This window comes from Danio rerio, chromosome 2, assembly GCF_049306965.1.
Source record: "Danio rerio strain Tuebingen ecotype United States chromosome 2, GRCz12tu, whole genome shotgun sequence".
NCBI lineage: Eukaryota > Metazoa > Chordata > Actinopteri > Cypriniformes > Danionidae > Danio > Danio rerio.
In genome coordinates, this window is record NC_133177.1 from 5,193,140 (window position 1) to 5,207,543 (window position 14,404).

Genomic DNA, 14,404 nt, shown 5'->3' on the forward strand with positions numbered 1-14,404 from the left:
ACCAAAGTGATGCATATGTGCATAAAATATAGATTCTACACTTTCAAACGACACCACTTAAGGGGGTCTGGTGCAACGCTAGCCCTTTAAATCTGAAAGCGAAAGTCGATGACTCCGCAGAGTTTAAGTGGTTAAAAGTGCTGATGATTGTGATGGTAAGCGTTGTATTGTTGTCCTACAGGTTGTATCTCAGCTTTAGTGCACTTTTTAAATAAACAAATAAACAAAGCAGCTGCTTTCCATCGCGACAGCAATAAGATCCAATGGACGACCGATCGCTTTCTCTCCAAAATGGCGGAATCCGGGGCTGTTGCTGGGCGCTGCTGTTGCAATGGAACGTTCTATTGAGTGTCGCCTCTTGGTCATTCTAAGTTCTTTGGTTCGGTGAACTGATGACCTTCACGGCCAATCACAGTCATTTCTGTTGAGCATGTGAACACAAAAACAAACAATTTCTTAAATGTTTGCAGGAAATAGATGTTTTTAAAAATCTCAGTACCAATTGGTACTGAATTCCAGTATCGTGACAACACTAGTCAGATTAGGAAAATAAGGAGTGGCAAACGAAAAGGAAAATATATATATATATATATATATTCATACTATTTTATTTGTGTGTATGTGTTTAAATCTCTTGCTCTATTATACATCATTTTAATCATGTCAAGAAAATAACTCCCATCATAGCAGTGCTTACGTAAAGCTCAATATAGACTTTTATTATAACAAAATAGGCAGTTTATGGAGGGTTAAAGATCTCATCGTACAATAAATTTCTTTATTGCCTCTTTAAAAATAGCAGTTCCTTATAAATGGCAGACTTTTTATCCCCTAGATGTAAATCAAAGGTGTTGAAAACAGGTACTCTTGTGTTAAGACACTGATTGTAGACTCGGACATTCTAACGGCACACGCTTTCGACGCCTGTGCAGCGGGACATCGGCAAAAACACACACGGCTCCAAACAAAACAAAACAAAAAAAAAAAAAAGCAGACGATCAGATGAGGAAGAACAAGACACATGCCGATACAACAGTCACGGGAGGAAAACAAACCAACCAAATCAATGTGCAGGATTTGTGACGAGACGAAAGGGCCGAAAAACACCTGGTCTTAAATAGCTACAACGTGCAAAGTTTAGCTTTTTTTTGTGTGTGTGAGTGTGTGTGTGACTCTCTCACCATTTCGATGCCTGAGACGTGAGTTCCGTGTTTCCATCGACACAGGATCGAGCAGGTTGAATTATAATAAAACGACACTTCAAATGCAGATCTCTTGTCCGTACATAGCAACCTCCCTTAAACATTAAGGAACTGTACCGTTTCCGAAGCCCTGGTAAACAGATGCTGGTCTAGCATAGCTTGGCTTTCTGTAAGCGTGGAAGCAGTGGAGATCCGACAGATCGTCTTTCTCTAGAAGTCAGTCAGGAGGTGAAGATGCGGGACTGAACAGAGATTAAGGAATTAATCTGTTGAGCGAACGCGGTCAGTTGGAGGAAGAAAAAAAAAGTTAACCAAAAAGTGAGAGAATCAATAAATAAAGCAGGCAGAGAAGAAGGGATGATCAAACTCCTGAAGGCCTTCATAGTTTCTCCTTGGACTGTACCCATATGTATGGCCCTGACTGTTCCTCGATGATCTGCTTGACTTGATCGTAGATCTCCTCTAAAGTGTCCCCCTGAACGATGGCTGAAACGCAGAGAAGAATCGGCAGAGAATAAAGCAGACAGTCGAGCACAGACACTGCTATACAATCATGTTAGCTGCTGTTTACACTGGTGCAGTTTTGTTTTTAAGCCACATACGTTTTGGTATTGTTACATCCAGTGTCCATGCTATTCTGTGATCTTTGACTTGTGAAAATTGTGCATTTTGTAAAGGCTAAACGCCTTGTTTTAGTTTGGAAATGCTGCTGTTGTTTCAGTATAAATGGAGTTAAAAAATTTTGAAAATGAAGGCATCTATCCACAAATCCACAATCACTCTCTGATTAGTCTTTGCGCTTGAAGATTTCCAGAAACCAAATAAATTTTATTCAACTATTAGAGTTACCTGTGGCTGGAAGAGCATCCGCCACATACAACATATGCCAGAATAATTGGCGGTTCATTCTGCTGTGACACTTCTTGATAAATCAGGAACAAAGCCGAAAGATAATGAGTAATTATTAGAATTACCACAGGTGTCAAAGGCTGCATTTACCATGTAGATCTTGATGATCAATGCTGATTTTGTGACTGTATCCAATTTTTTGTTGGCCAGCTTACATCATATTTTAAAATAGACTCGTATCTGATTGACTGCATTTACACTGCATAAGGCAAAAGGTGCAATGAGCAGAAAAAAAAGCAGGCGCTGACTGACAGCTGTTAATAAAAGAGCGCTCTTTTTTTCCCGTAGCCCTGCACAGTTTAGTTTCAACCCTAATTAAACACACCTGATAAGACATTGAGCCCTTCGGGCTTGTTTGAAACCTACAGGTAAGTGTGTTGGAGTTGGGTTGGAACTAAACTGTGGAGGGCTGCGACACTCCAGGAACTGAGTTTGACACCCTGCTATATTGTGTAGACTATTTTACAATTTTTGTAAAGGAGTTTTGACTAAAGAGGTTGATGTTTTACCATAAGATGGCGACAGAGACCGCATAATTAGTCTTTAGAGGAGAAAAACAGCATTTTTTCAAGTTGTAAACTACAGGTAAGTAACATTCTAAGTCGATCTCTCTCTTTTGCAATTTGTAGTGCTGTACCACAGTAATCTGCTAGTGTTTGCTTTGGCTTGTTTGGGGATATGTTTTGTGATCTCCCAATTGCAACAGAGAAATACTGGGAAATCTCTGTAGACTGATCGCATTTCATGCCGTTCAGCCTTATAATCTTAAAATGTCAGCAAAATCAGCTGTTTTGTCGTCACTTTAGATATTATGCTAGAGAATCACTCAAATACTAGCTCTAAAGTGATGTTTTGTGAATTAGCAATGGTTTCTGCTGTTCTGACAACAGCTGCAAATGTAAATTAATGGCAGAAAAAAGTCGTTCCTCATACAAATGGATTTCTGAGACTCTCTGTGTTTTATTTTCTTTTTTATACACACGATTATGCCGTCAAACTGTTGTATAAATGCAATGTCACACGAGTAGCAGTGCGATATGGCAGTATGTCGTGTCTCTGTAGGTATTGCAATGCTTGTTTTTAAGTGCTTACATTTTAAATGTTTATTATTAGTTAGTTACATATAACACTATATCTCAACCCCAAAACTTAAACCATCTTCAATCACACTTTATATCCAGCGGCCTTAACTAATATGTATTAACAATAAAATTATTCATTTGTTACAATGTAAGTATTGTGTAAATACATGTTTATACATCATGCTTATGATTGATTAATATCTGCATGTCATTACATCTGTAATCAACTTTACACCGTTGACCTTATTATCCCCTAGACCTTAACACACCCTTGAACCAACCCATACCACCAAACCTGTCCCTAACCCTACCCATATCCCACCCTGAAGTGTTCTGCAATACATTATAAACACAGTAAGTACATTGTATTTATATTTTGCTGCAACTCCATAGTAGTTAAGGCCACTAATAAAAAGTGGGAGCCCTTCTTCTCCTGTATATACTGAAATAATGAATATATACTGTATGTAAATGTGTTGTGACAAGCAGACAGACCTGTGAAGTGCTCCATGAACTCCTGCTCCAGCTTCATGGCTCTGTCGTACGTCTTTCTGCCTTGCTCCTCCGTCAGTCTTTTGTTCATCTCCCTGAAGAGAGAGAGCAAACAGGCTCTGATTACACACTTTTATTACACTGCTTGCGGAAGACAGAACAACCTTTATGGATTAGTGACTCGTAATATATATACTGCACTATAAAACAAACAGACAAACAAACAAACGCATTGATAAATACATTTGATCTGTGATCTGCAACACATCACACTTGTTTCATCAGCACCTAATTAATGTGTTCAAAACATTCTTCAAAATAAAAGTGCAAATCGAATTTATAACAAACAAAATTGGGGCATAAAATAAACATATAGTGGAATAAATAAATGTTTCGATTGAGAGTGTTGCATCAAGTTTTATGATCTGACGGGGCAGTGATTCAATTGTTAAATAATTATTTGACGTCACAGATATCTGCATGCTTTCTTTGTGTATTTTATGTATTTATATATTTAATGCAGGAATTTGGAGGTTCATTGGACAGTAAGAATGATTAATAAATCCATATGAAACAACAGTCCCTTAAAAGTCACAATTCGTCCTAAGTTTCAGGCTCAGGCGCGCTTTAAGCCTGGTTTATACTTCTGCGTCAAGTGATGGGCGTAACCCACGCCGCATGCAACGCCCGTTGCTGTGCATTTATACTTCTGCGCGCTGTCTCTGTTGGTCTGCATTAACACTTCCGAAACGCTAGTTGGCAGTGAGGTGTAAATGTTCCTCTGTGTCGAGTTTCTTCGCTGCTGTTTTGCTTTTCCTGAACACTTCCTGGATGTACAAGTGGCTCAAACTCACTCATTTTGAGGCAGGAACCGGCGGACGTGCAACAACTTTAACTCTGAGGTAAACACAAAACAAGACTTTCCATCCGGAGCTCCTTCACGGGACTGCACACTTCTAAACAATCGCTCCATTGGGCTCGCATGGCTCTCGGTCCCGCCCAGACTCGTCAGCGCTACCAAGCCGACCAATCACTGAGCTTGCGCTATGCGTTGTTGCGATGTGTAGTTACATTTTTTGAGAGGTGCACGTCAGTGACGCCCACGCCCACGGCAAAGGGCTATGCGTCAGCGCCGTAGCATACGCGTGCGTTTAACGCAGAAGTATAAATCAGCCGTTACACTCACACTGTAAGTGTACTGCGCCAAAGCCCAAGTAAACCGCACTCTGGCACACCTCTTCCAACTGGCCAGGGCCGGCCAACTAAACCGCGCCTGAGCCAGATTTAGAGAACTCACACTTCTCAAATGACCCGGGAAACGGGCCTGGGCATGGTTCGAATAGCATAGTGTAAGTGAGTATGCCCTGACTAAAATAAAAGCAGTTTTGAAACCATTTTAAGATGCGGTGAAGTGCTTTGAAATGTACTTTTTTTTTGTTTGATGCATGGGTCTCAGGTTAAAAAAGGTTGGATAACACTGCTGTACTGTACCACTCAGTGCAAACGGGCCACAAAACGAATCATGTTCATGAAAACACAGCGACTCCTAGCATGACGATGTTATTAGCAAAAGCTAGCTTGATCGCTTGTCTTTTACTCACATGATGTTCTCCACTGATTTTGGTTTGATGAAGATGCCGATGGGGTAAAGCATAGCCACTTGCAGCCTCTTGATGGCGTTACCAGACACATCTAGAATGCAGTGTTTGCCCTGTGGACACACACGCATGCAGTGTTTCCATACGGTTAGCAATAAGCATTCATATTATGCTTTAAAGTGGTGTGGTGTCAGCATTTGTGCAGGTGTATGTCTCCAGAAATAATGCATTCTGAAATAACACATTATGTAAATATCCATGTAGATGGTTTGTGTGCAGACTGGTATTTGTGTGCTGGTAGTGTCTTGTTTCCTCTGGTGTGCTATCAATCTGGAGCTCACCTTTTCCGCCACCTCTCTGACCGACTGCACACTGGTCCCGTACAGGTGGCTGTTGTACTGGCCGGCCTCGATAAACTTGTGCTCCTGTATATCTCTCTCCATCTGCTCTCGGGACACAACAAAGTGGTAGTCTCTGCCGTCCACCTCATAATCTCGCTTCGGCCTTGTCGTATCTAGAGAGAGAGAGAACATGAAAATGACAGACGTGATTTCTGTATTGAACCCATGCTTGACGCAGAATAACTAACTGTATTTCATAGAGTTTCTCAGCACAATTTTTTTTACAGTGTCGTCTGATGTGACCAAGCGATGTTGTGATTTTCCCCTATGTGATCAGTTCATAACAGTGTGTGCAGACAGGAAACTTACGGGGAACACAGGAACCAAATTTGTCCGGGAACTCTGATATCAGGTCATCGTTTACTCTGTCTTTCATCGGACCCAAGATGATCACCGGTCGAGAGTAGTTTACTGTGGAAAGAGCATACATACAAATCAATGGGCTATAGGCACAGCTAGTGTTTTTCAGCCCACGAAAAACTTCCGGTGATAGGTTAATGTGACTTTTTAAAATTTCATATAGTTTTTTAAGCACCATCGATGTTGTAAACGAATTAAAATACAATTAGTTAAATAGACTTAAGTATTTATTTAGTTGTTTAAACGTAAAACGAGATGAAAGATGGCATCAGTAGCTGGCTAGGCTAGCGCAGAAACTCCATTGAAAATACTGAGGTAAAATATATGTTCATATTTTAAAGACATGGCGCAGAACAACAGAATTTAATGCAGTGCTTCTTGTCCGATCTGAGACATACTTTATATAGTATACCAATCAGGCAGTGAAGATCACTGATTTTTAAAGAAACTAGATCCTAAACGTGGCAATTTTGCAATAGAAAGACAATTCACCGGAAGTGCTTGGGCTGACTGACTGAAAATTAAGTCTGTGTGTGCACATAGCCCATTATGTTTACCTAAAAAACAACTGTTAATATGTGAAATCTCAAACGTTAGCATTAGCATTTTACCTTCCTGCTGACTGACTGGCTCATAAGACAGCACATATTCCTCCTGTCCGCCTGAAAAATTAACAAAACACAAAATAAAACTACTCATTATTTAGAGTATGCTACATTTAAGCAAACAAAGCAAGGCTGTTAATATATTCAAGCAATTTGCTCATGCATTCTTGTTATTAAATGTGTGAAATGGCAGCAAAAGCTACGCAAGATCCACTTGTGGCCACTAGAGGTCGTCTGTGCGCCAGAAATGAAGCGTTCAGGCAATGGAGTCGTCCGTCATGGTTGGCATGAGACTGTCATAATGATTAAAGTGGAGCTGTTTCTGTGCATCTCAGCAGGCCTGATTGCCTAAGGCTGGCTGCGTTTGTGGCAGAGACGTGCTAGAAATGAAATAAGAGTCTTCTTTAAAGTTAAGTGCAGAATCGGTAAGGATCTAAGACATGCCTTTGGTGTATAACGCACAGTATTGTAGCATAATGTGCATTAGGCTACAAATTATTCTGCATTTAATACCAATTCACAATGAATGTGATGTGAAATTAGAGCAGAATTAGTTTTATTTTTGTTAGTTAAATGTATGAGAGAAATTTTTTGTTACATCCTTTTGTATACATACTTTTGTAAACAGTGCAGCTATTTACTGCGATGGCAAAGAAATAAACATATTTTCTGTTGCTTAACGTCATTTCAAAAGTTGATTTTAATTTTATGTTTGTAAAAATTCTTTTATTTACTTATTTTAATTATTTGAGGCACAAATATATATAAAAAAGTTTGAAATTCATCTTTTGTAACATTATTCATGTATTAAGTAAAAGCTACAAATTTTACGGCAAAAAAATTATAATTATCATTATTATTAAAAACATAAACAGACATGGTTATTGGTGTCTGAGAATTTCAATGTAGAGCTCCGGGGACAAAAAATATTAGGAGCACTTTCCCATTAGTTATTAAGGTCAGAATTGGTAAGGGCCCAAGATGTGCCTTTGGTATACATCACGCTGTATTGTAGCATATTGTGCATTAGGATACAAAATGTTATGCATTTTTTACCAATCCATATAAATGTGATGTGAAATATGTGCAGCATTAATTGTATTTTTGTTAGTTACTCACATGTAGGAAAGAATACTTTCTGATTTAACACTTTTTAGCGCAGTTTATTTCTGTAATGGCAAAGTTCAATTTTCAGGTTTCATATTTAGAGTTGTTTAACGTCATTTCAAATGGTTAATATTTTTTTTGTAAAAAGAGTGATTTTATTTATTTATTAATTTATTGACTTATTTTAAGTCTTTGAGGCACAGAAAGTATATAAAAATTTATTGTTTGAAACTGATCTTTTGTAACATTATTAATGATTAACTAAACACTACAAATTTTACTGCATAAAAAGATTATTATTATTAAAACAAATAACCAAAATGTTGTTATTTTAATGTTTGAGATTTTGAATGTATAGCTCTAAATAAATGTCCTTATAATTGGTTATTACTGGTTCTCTGGATTTTCCATTAATATATATATATATATATATATATACATATATATATATATAAATAATTTAAGTTTATATATTATAAATGTATTAGTTTATATTTTATATTACGTTTATAAAGTAACCGATGAGTTTGTGTGTATGTATATATATGGTTGATTTTACATTAATATAAATAGTTTTACCAGTACACATGTAACATTGAAGATGCAAAATTATATATTCTATATTGATAGTCATTTTTTGTATCCAAATTATCCAAATGATCCTACAGTTACTGTACTATATGTACATTTTCACATGAACAACTGTGTTTCTTAAAAAAAAGTTTTAGAGCTAAATATACAATGCATATTAAAAAAAATAACCAAACAAGCAGCTTGTCCAAATACTTAATCGACAATTCTGTGATTAAATTCCACAGAGCGTCTTCTTTGCGCCTTCGCCACGGTTTCATTCACGACCCAATTACATGCTTGTGTGACGTTTAGAACGGTGGCATCATGCAGAATCTGGTAATGGCGTTTAATGGCCAGTCTGTACGGCTGATCACAGTCTGGCCCCGCGAGACAGTGTAGTAATATCTTTGATAACACAGCACTGTGACTCTGACTATCTCTGACAGAGCGAGGGCAAGGGCACTGTTGCCATGGAGATTGCGCTAGGGGCCGGCGGAGGACGAACTGATTGATTTCGCTATAGTATCTGTGTGGCTTCTGGAACGTTACCCAGCCGGCCTCACTGCTGCAGCGCTGTGTGAAGTCCACAACTAACTGTGTTCAGATTCAGATTGATTTAAGGCAAGACACTGCAGGTGAATTGGGCAAAAGAATAGTTATTAAATGTACTTCAGCAGTTATTTGAATACTTTAAAGGAATGGTTCACGCAAAAATGAAAAATACCTCATCATTTATTCTCCCTCATGTAGTTTTAAGAGTTGCTTTCTTCTGTTGAACGCTAAAGATTATCGCTCCGTAATTTTGAAAATACCACACACAGCCAGTAATACAAAAGTGGAATTTATACATTGAATGTAATACGATTGGCGCATTTGTATTGCATTCCACAGTTTCGTTATCAGAACCACTGTGGAAAATAAAACCATATCTGTGTTGGCTAGCCTGGACCAGCACGAAGTGGAATGGTTAAATAAAGTGAACCACTCGATCCAATACTGAAAAAGCAGCTAATGATTTTAGGTTTTTTTCTCAGATGTGGATTTTGACATCTGTTTTTATCTCTTCATAATTTCGAAAATATCCCACACAGCAAGTAATACAAAAGTGGAATTAATACATTGAATGTAACACGGTTGGTACATTTGTACTGCATTCCACAGAGCTTCGTTTTCATTAAGTGAATATAACCATTTGGTCCAATGGTGAAAAAGCAGCTAAAGTTTTATTTATACTTTTTTTTCGGTGAGGAATTTTGACATCTGTTTTTATCCTTTCATAATTTCGAAAATAGCACACATTTTGACATAACCCTTGACTTTGTTTGCCTACTGTTGACGCCAATGGTTACTGGGCTTCTACAAAATATCTTCTTTAGTGTTCACCACACTTGAGAGCGAGTAAATGTTCGCTTTTGGGTGAACTGTCCCTTTAAACGTTTGTAAATGCAGCTGAAGTGGAGATTTGTAACTCATTTCGAGAAAACATCCTTTATAAATACGTGTTGCACTTCAAAACCTACAAACTACAATGGAGGGCAACAAAATAAAAGTGTATGTTGGATGTTCTCTTCATAATCATCATAAAAATAAAATAACGCCTAAAATTTCCAAACTGACAGATGCATGAAACAGTTTTTGCCTGCAATGCCCTGCCTCAGAATGGATCTCCCATACATGTTAATGCACAGCAGAGAGGATGGAAAAAGAGAGTGTTAAATATGTAACAGAAAAGCAGGCGAGGTCGACGGCTAAATGGCACACAATGGAAGGAAGAAAACTTACGGTAACTACTCTCACTATCACTGGCATTAGAGGTGACATGCTCTGAAATCATACACAGGGGGAATGGATGATGAAAACCAACAACATGAGCATATGATGATGCTTAAGTTGACTTTAAACAACACAGGAACCTCAGTCCTGAGTCTCAATACAGTGGAAAATGACAGACACTTTTCACTGAAGTACCCCTTGCAGTAACTATATACCTCTACAAAATTTATTTACCTAGATAAATTGACTTTAGATAGATTAATTTCCCTTCCAGATTTCACTTAGTTACAATGAAAGTACTCAAAATTATTTGCGAAGGTTTTTTTGGCCAAACTAATGTGGTTTTATGGAGTCAAATATGTACTGATGTCTATAAATACTGTACATACAAGTTGTGATCTAAATTTTAAGCTACCTGAAGACATGCTGACTTAAAAAATGTTGGGTTTCACACAATCGATTTGAGTTGAGACAACATAACTTTATTAGTTTGTACAAATTTAAGTGGATTAAACATTAAACAGTTAAAGTTATCACCAAAACATTGAAGAGTTGTGTTGTTTCAGCTCATTGTGAACAAGTAGTTGAAACAAATAACAAACAATTTTATAGGGGAGAAAAACATCATTTTCTACAGGTGAACAAGTCATTATAGAACAGGTAAGTAGTACTTTAAGTTGATCTCCCTCTCTTGTATGTAGTGTTGTGTTTATACCATAGTAATCTGGTAGTGTTTGCTTTGGCTTTTTTGGGGGGTTAATAATTTTATTAATATCCCAATTGCAAAAGAAAAATACTGGAAGATCTCTGCAGACTGACGGCATTTCATGCTGGTTAGCCTTATTTAATCTTAAAATGTGAGCAAAATCACCTGTTTTGTCGTCACTTTATATATTACGCTAGAGAATCATTCAAATACTAGCTCTAAAGCGATGTTGGTGAAGTAGAAACAGTTTTTGCTGTTTTTTGACTGTATAAAGTCCATCAACACAGAAAACAAAATATTATTGCTAATATTATTATAAATTTTTTGCTTTTTTGAAGAGTAAAGTGTGATAATAGAATAGCGTTACAATCTAGAGTGTATGATCTAGTAATATATACTACCGGCAGTGTGTGAAATCCTGGTATTGTGTAGAATTCCTAGGAAATGTATTAAACGGTTTTAGGCAAAGTAAGAAATATCAGTTTTTTGTAAAAATTTTGCATACTTTTCCTAGGCATACTATACAATTCGACAAGTATAATTTAGGCAACGTGTCAGAAGAGCAAACGAAAGCCTTTATTGATCATTACGTATTTTAAAATGGAAGAAATAAGAAAATAAAGCATATGATGTTCTTACTGGAAAAACAATAACAGTAGAACTGAGATTGAAGTATTTGTTACAATATTGTCTGTGATGTGGTAGTGGAACCTTGTACTGGCAATATGCTGTCTAACAATAATGTTCGACGCTTTGATCACCATCATCAAACAACAACCCAAGCGCCACCGACAACATTAGGAAAAATGCCAGTTATACTTTGCGGCACATGGACTCAGCAATCATTTCATACTTCAACGTTCGATTTTAGGCACTCTATACATGTCCTAGGCCTTCTATGGAATTTCAGATTTCACAAGTTGCTTGTAACATATACACTCCAAAAATTATTTTGCTGCTTGTTCAAACTACTTATTTAAATTGAGCTGAAACAACACAGTTCTTTGGATTTTTTGGGGGACAACTAAATTGTTTTATGTTCAATCCATTTAGCTTAATCGATTTGTGTTGGGACAACATGAATGAATTGTGTGCAACCCTGCATTGTTTTACAGTGTAGTGTACTGTATGGCAAACAAATCGCAAAAGAACAACCTTTGGGGAATAAAGTGAGTACTAAATGAGGGTGAATCCATGGAGAACAGTAAGAGAGATGATAGAAAGTAACGTTAAACCTCCACCATCAACAACAGAAATAAAGAACAGTTCTTTAAATGGATAAGCTCTTGAACGCTCGGTCGTTGAAGTCACTGTTTACCCTGGAATTAAAATGCATTTTCATTGATTTGATCACAATGGGACAACACTAAATCGAAATGAATGATTTCATGATGTACAGTTGAAGACAAAATTATTAGGCCAAATATTTACAGTAAGTGCTGATTGATGGAGATTTTTTAACAGTTTAATAAACATTTTTAGCTTTAATAACTAGTTTCTAATAACTTTGATTATTATTTTAATTATTTGGTCTTTGCCAGTACGTTATATATTATTTAGTATTTAATTTCTAAAATTGGCTGATATTCTGTAATAACAACATTCTAACAGCCTCTTCCCTCTTTTGTATTACTCCGCCCACATAGAGTGACAGCAGACAAATAAACTCACTACAGTTTGACAAATATTGCAGCTGTTGGCCAACATAATGTACTTTTGAGGCTTTTTTTGGGCAAAAATGTAGTTGTTTAGATTGCAGTTTATTTATAAGGATAGTGCCTATTTTAAACATTAATAATTTTGGAGAGACAACCATCAGCCTATTATACTGATCAGAGCAAAGACGTTTAATGTTCCGCCACAAGATGGCAACAGAGACTGCATAATAATTCCTTTTGGGAGAAAAACAGCATTTTCTACAAGTGAACAAGTCATTATAGAACAGGTAAGTAATACTTTAAGTTGATCTCTCTCTCTTATGTATAGTGTTGTGTTTATACCATAGTAGTCTGGTAGTGTTTGCTTTGCTTTGACTTGTACGGGGATATATGTTGTGATTTCCCAATTGCAACAGAGATATACTGGGAAATCTCTATAGACTGATGGCATGTCATGCTGTTCAGCCTTATAATCTTAAAATGTGAGCAAAATCACCTGTTTTGTCATCACTTAAGACAGTACACTAGAGAATCATTCAAATACTAGCTCTAAAGTGACGTTGGTGAATTAGCAACGGTTTGTGCTGCTCTGACAGCTGCAGATGTGAATGAATGGAGGAAAAAAGTAGTTCCTCGTACAAAAGGATTTTTAAAACTCTCTATGTTCGATTTTCTTTTTTATACAAACAATTTTGTCAATATTTTGTTGTTTTTTTAGTTGCATTTTTTAATGTTTCACAGGAATTTAAATGTAAAGTGTATCTATTTCTAAAGATGTCCGGTGACTAAAACACACACGATATATATATATAAATATATATAAATATATATATATATATATATATATATATATAAATATATATATATATATATATATATATATATATATATATATATCCGTTTAAAAAACAGTTTTGACATAAATACAATACATATATTCACCAAGAAATAGATACTGTTACGCAGGTCTGTGTTTTATTTAATTCATTTATTTATTTGTTGCATGTATGTGCTTGTTGCGCTTGAGTTATAGGTGGAGTTTTTCTACCCGGCTTGTCCAGGATTGGATGACGCCCGTGACGTCACTGGGGATTCCAAGTATACAAGGCTGACAGCAATGGTGGCTCAGTCTCTCTCAGTCTCTCGCTCTCCCACAGCTCGGTGGTGGCTTGCGCTTAGGCGGTCTGGCTGGCGGTGCTCCGTCCATCTACACGCCGCTCTATTTAGAGTTTTGTTCATTTTCTTAATGTGATATCTAGTTTGTTTATTTTGATACTTTGCTTTTGTAACAGGTAGTGGATTATTTTTGATAATCACGTTTTGTTATTTATTTAGTTTAGCAAAGGAAAGCAGTGGCTTGGAAGACCTGTTTTTTATTCCTTTCACGGAAGTTGTAGGTAAGATCTGTCCATTTAAAAACAGTATAGTCAGAGACCTGTTTTCCTTAGCTGCCCTACCTGTCTACATGATTTTTGTTAATGTTTTGTCTCTTTTGGAAACATATGATTTATAAAAATTAAAGAGTATTATCGGGACATCAATTTATTAATTCAAATGTCTGTATCTTTTCATATGTTCGGCTCAAACCTTGATTGTTATCATTCGAGCCAGTTTTGAGTTTTGGGCCGTAACAGATTAGATTAATTTTCAAATATATAAAAATATTAATAATATATAAAACAAATACATATTAAATTCTCTTTATTAGTGATCTGATCAATGAAAAAGCATATTAACAGCAGTTGTTAACACCATCTGTGTGTGCTCTCTTAAAAGCATCAGTATAAACCATGAGAGTGAAGAACGAGAGATGTGAAAGAAAAGGAATCAGAGTGGAGGTCTGGTCCAGAGGCGACCGAGTGTCCATCTACTGAACATGGGGAACTTACTCTGGCCTTTGGATAGCATGTCGTCTGGGTTGTCCTGTAGAGCGGTCAG

At 36.7% G+C, this 14,404-nt stretch overlaps 1 protein-coding gene across 50 annotated transcripts in view; it reads right to left on the minus strand.

Moving 5' to 3' along the window:
• Positions 1-693: 693 nt before the first annotated feature.
• dlg1b (discs large MAGUK scaffold protein 1b) overlaps positions 694-14,404 on the minus strand; it is a 172,647-nt gene continuing 158,936 nt past the window's right edge. For 16 of the 50 annotated variants that reach the window (XM_005163676.6, XM_073916541.1, XM_005163671.6 and 13 more), the window contains 7 exons: positions 10,112-10,153; positions 6,656-6,706; positions 5,994-6,095; positions 5,625-5,797; positions 5,287-5,396; positions 3,689-3,780; positions 694-1,688 (listed from right to left, as the gene is read on the minus strand). In XM_005163676.6, the coding sequence (XP_005163733.1) occupies positions 1,582-1,688; positions 3,689-3,780; positions 5,287-5,396; positions 5,625-5,797; positions 5,994-6,095; positions 6,656-6,706; positions 10,112-10,153 (677 nt within the window). In that variant the 3' untranslated portion in view covers positions 694-1,581. 50 annotated transcript variants of the gene reach the window in all.